This window comes from Dipodomys ordii, unplaced genomic scaffold (assembly GCF_000151885.1).
Source record: "Dipodomys ordii isolate 6190 unplaced genomic scaffold, Dord_2.0 Scaffold188, whole genome shotgun sequence".
NCBI lineage: Eukaryota > Metazoa > Chordata > Mammalia > Rodentia > Heteromyidae > Dipodomys > Dipodomys ordii.
The window spans coordinates 1,353,373-1,357,366 of record NW_012267404.1 but is presented as its reverse complement, the minus strand read 5'-3'; the positions used below and the strand labels follow the sequence as shown (position 1 = coordinate 1,357,366).

Genomic DNA, 3,994 nt, shown 5'->3' with positions numbered 1-3,994 from the left:
ATGTTTCAACTGTTCTTTTTTTTTCGGTCGTGGGGCTTGAACTCTGGGCCTGGGTGCTGTCCCTCAGCTCTTCAGCTCAAGGCGAGTGAGTGCTCTACCACTTGAGCTACAGAGCCACTTCCGGTTTTCTAGTGGTTTATTGGAGATAGGAGTCTCACGGTCTTTCCTGCCCGGGCTGGCTTTGAACCCGATCTTCAGATCTCAGCCTCCTGAGTAGCTAGGATTACAGGCGTGAGCCACCAGCGACCGGCTTTGTTTTTGTTTTTTTGTTGGTCATGGGGCCTGAACTCTGGGCCTGGTCACTGCCCCTAAGCTCTTTAGCTCAAGGCAAGCTTTCTACCGCTTGAGCCACTTCCTCAACTATTCTTTTAAAGCAGTATTAACTTGCATAAAAAGTTTTTCACTGGTCTTCAAATCTCCTATAAGTGTACTCATTATAAACTTCCTTTAAAAACTATTCCATTTCAGCTGGGAAGGTGACTCAGTGGTAGAGCGGTAGAGCGCTTGCCTTGCATGCATGAGGCCCTGGGTTGGATTCCTCAGTACCACATAAGCAGAAAAGCTGGAAGTATAACTCAAAGCTGTAGCTCAAATGGTAGAGCGCTAGCCTTGAGCTGAAGAGTTGAGGGACAGTGCCCAGGCCCAGAGGTCAGGCCCCACAACTGACACACACACAAAAAAAAGAAATCATCAAATTCAAAACTTGTAATATGTGACTATATAAATCTCACCCTAAAGATAATAATAAATAGAGTTTATAAATAAATGCAGAGGCTGGGAAGGTGGCTCAGTGGTAGAGCGTTTGCCTTGCATGCCTGAGGCCCTGGGTTCAACTCCTCAGCACCATATAAGCAAAAGGAAAAAAAAAAGCCAGGTGCTGGTGGCTCACGACTGTAATCCTAGCTACTCAGGAGGCTGAGATCTAAGTATCTCGGTTCAAAGCCAGCCTGGGCAGGAAAGACCGTGAGACTCCTATCTCCAATAAACCACCAGAAAACCAGAAGTGGCGCTGTAGTTCAAGTGGTAGAGCGCTCGCCTTGAGCTGAAGAGCTGAGGGACAGCGCCCAGGCCCAGAGTTCAGGCCCCATGACCGACAAAAAAAATAAAAGCCGGAAGTGGTGCTGTGGCTCAAGTGGTAGAGCACTAGCCTTGAGCTGAAGAGCTGAGGGACAGCGCCCAGGCCCAGAGTTCAGGCCCCATGACCGGACCCCAAAATACATAAATAAATAAATAAATAAATAAATAAATAAATAAATAAATAAATAAATAAATAAATAAATGCAGATTTAGCCAAAGGTACCACCTGAGTTAACAATCTGGTAAAGTCAACATATTAGTCCGAGAAAAAAGCCTTTACTTTAAATCTAAATGGCTACCACAAAGGGCTAGGAATGTAGCTGAGGGATAGAGTGCTTGCCTAGCATTTTCAAGGATCTCAGTTCAGTTTCAGCACTAAAGATAGAAAAATAGTAATAATAATCATAAGGGCAAAAATGCCTTTTACTGAGCTAACAAAATGCCATTTCAACAACAAATACCCATGTCAAGCAATTTAACAAATCTTTTTTTTGGTCGGTCATGGTTCTTAAACTCAGGGTCTCTGGGCGCTGTCCCTGAACTCTTCTGTTCAAGGCTAGCACTCTACCACTTGAGTCACAGTGCCACTTCCAGTTTCCTGGTGGTTAACTGGAGATAAGAGTCTCATAGACTTTCCTGGCCATGCTGGCTTTGAATCGCCATCCTCAGATCTCAGCCTCCTGAGTAGCTAGGATTACAGGCATGAGCCACTGTCACCCGGTAACAAATCTTTTTAAACAAATGGTCTATTTCTTACTTCTTTTCACATGCCAAACAATATTACATTGATCCACAAAAATTCAAAATTACCTTAATAAGAGCTTTTTTGGTGAGTTTCTGATTAACTTCAGGCTTATTCAATATGTTCTTAGCTCTGTGAGCATATTCCAATGTACTCAAAGTTTCCTGTCATGAAAAGTCAATTATTGAAGACATTATGAGGATAATATACTTCTGCCACCTAGAAAGTACTGTATAACCAACAGTCATTTATGGCTATATTTAATTTAAAAATTCATTCATTAAGGTAATATCCGACTTTTTTAACCTTCCTTTTTTAGCAACTTCTTTCTTATTCTTCTGTCCAACTTTATCTTTTCTATTTTTTCTGAATAATTTTATATGGTAAACTGTTAAATAATTTGCATTTTAATGTTACAAACCTTTTTCAGTGATTCCTCTTTTATTTTGTATAGGTCTATATGTGATGTGCCGAATGAAAGAAGCTGGTAAATGAACTTTCAAATGCTTTATAGATAAATTATAGTTCCTGTTCTTGTAGCTTCCTTTCAAAAGGCTTACCTCCAAATTGAAAGATGCAGGAGAAATTGTTGCAATTATAGATGTTTTTGTTCGTCCCCCAAGGGAATCTTGGAGGATCCTAGTTAGTTTAGACTCTCGGTAAGGAACATGAGGGGTTCTTTCTACAAGGGCAGTAATGACTCTCCCCAAAGTCAATAGTGATTGATTGATATTTCCAGCTTCTCGAGCTCTCTTGTCAACAGCTCCAGAACGACCAATGTTTTCACTTCCTGCAAGATCAACCTTTGATTTTAAAAATAAGAAGTTATTATACTGGATTTGGATCCAAAGACTTTTATATCCAATAGCCAATCCTGGGGATTGAACTCAGGGGCCTGGGCACTGTCCTCTGAGCCTCTCAGTGCTCAAGGCTAGCACCCTACCACTTGGGCCATCCTACCCCTTGGGCTGAGTAGTTTATTGGAAATAAGAGTCTCATAGAGCCGGGCGCCTGTAATCCTACCTACTCAGGCTGAGATCTGGGGATCATAGTTCAAAGCCACCCCAGGCAGGAAAGTCTGTGAAACTCATCTCCAATAAACCTAGAAAACCAGAAGTGGTGCTGTGGCTCAAGCTGTCGAGTGCTTGCCTTGAGCTGAAGAGTGCAGGGACAGCGCCCAGGCCCAGAGTTCAAGCCCCATGATTGACAAAAAAGAAAAGAAAAGAAAAAAAAGAGTCACATGGAGAAGCTGGGAAGGTGGGTCAGTGGTAGAGTATGTGACTCACATGCATGAAGCCCTGGATTCCATTCCACAGTACCAAGTGGCACTGTAGCTCAAGTGATAGAGCGCTAGCCTTGAGCTGAAGAGCTCAGGGACAGTGCTGAGGCTGAGTTCAGGCCCCACCAAAAGAAAGAAAAAAAAAGTCTCATGGACTTTCCTGCCTGGGCTGGCTTTGAACCATGATCCTCAGATCTCTGCCTCCTAAGTAGCTAGGATTACAGACATGAGCCACCCCAGTGCCCAGAACAAAATTTTCTATAACAAATTTCTTTTCCCATTACCCAGATAATGACCATGTGTTTACAAAATATTGTTCATAAGTATAAGACTTCAAGTTGCTCTATGAGACGAACAAGATAAAACAGTAGTAATTAAGGTGGATGCTTACCAAGTTCAGCTTCCCAATTTTAACAAGCTCTTCTCCATCAATTGTTGTTTCTTTCATATGTATTGTAACAGAGAAAACTGAGTGGGAACGACTAGAAAACAAGATAAAGTTGCCTGTTCATTATAATGTAAAACATTTTTGCCTCCTATAAAATACTAAAAGCAGGAAAGATTTAAAGCCATAGAAGAAATTATCAAACAGAAAATATAAAAAACATGGGGGGCCGGGGGGGAGGCTGGGAAGGGATGGGAAGGGGAAACAAAGGAGGAGGCTACAATGCTTGATAAGAAATGTACTCATGGGGCTGGGAAGTTGGCTCAGTGGTAGAGCGCTTGCCTTGCATGCCTGAGGCCTTGGGTTTGATTCCTCAGCACCACATAAGAAAAAGAAAAAAGCCGGAAGTGGCGCTGTGGCTTAAGTGGTAGGGCACTAGCCTTGAGCGGAAGAGCTGAGGGACAGCGCCCAGGCCCAGTTCAGGCCCCACAACCGGACCAAAAAAAAAAGA

At 42.7% G+C, this 3,994-nt stretch overlaps 1 protein-coding gene across 1 annotated transcript in view; it reads right to left on the bottom strand.

Moving 5' to 3' along the window:
* Window positions 1-3,994, bottom strand: part of Kif11 (kinesin family member 11) — a 59,056-nt gene that overhangs the window by 39,501 nt on the left and 15,561 nt on the right. The window contains exons 7-9 of the mRNA XM_013034322.1: window positions 3,490-3,580; window positions 2,380-2,622; window positions 1,888-1,983 (exon numbers count right to left, since the gene is read on the bottom strand). Coding sequence (XP_012889776.1) covers window positions 1,888-1,983; window positions 2,380-2,622; window positions 3,490-3,580 — 430 coding nt within the window. The remainder of the gene's footprint in view (window positions 1-1,887; window positions 1,984-2,379; window positions 2,623-3,489; window positions 3,581-3,994) is intronic.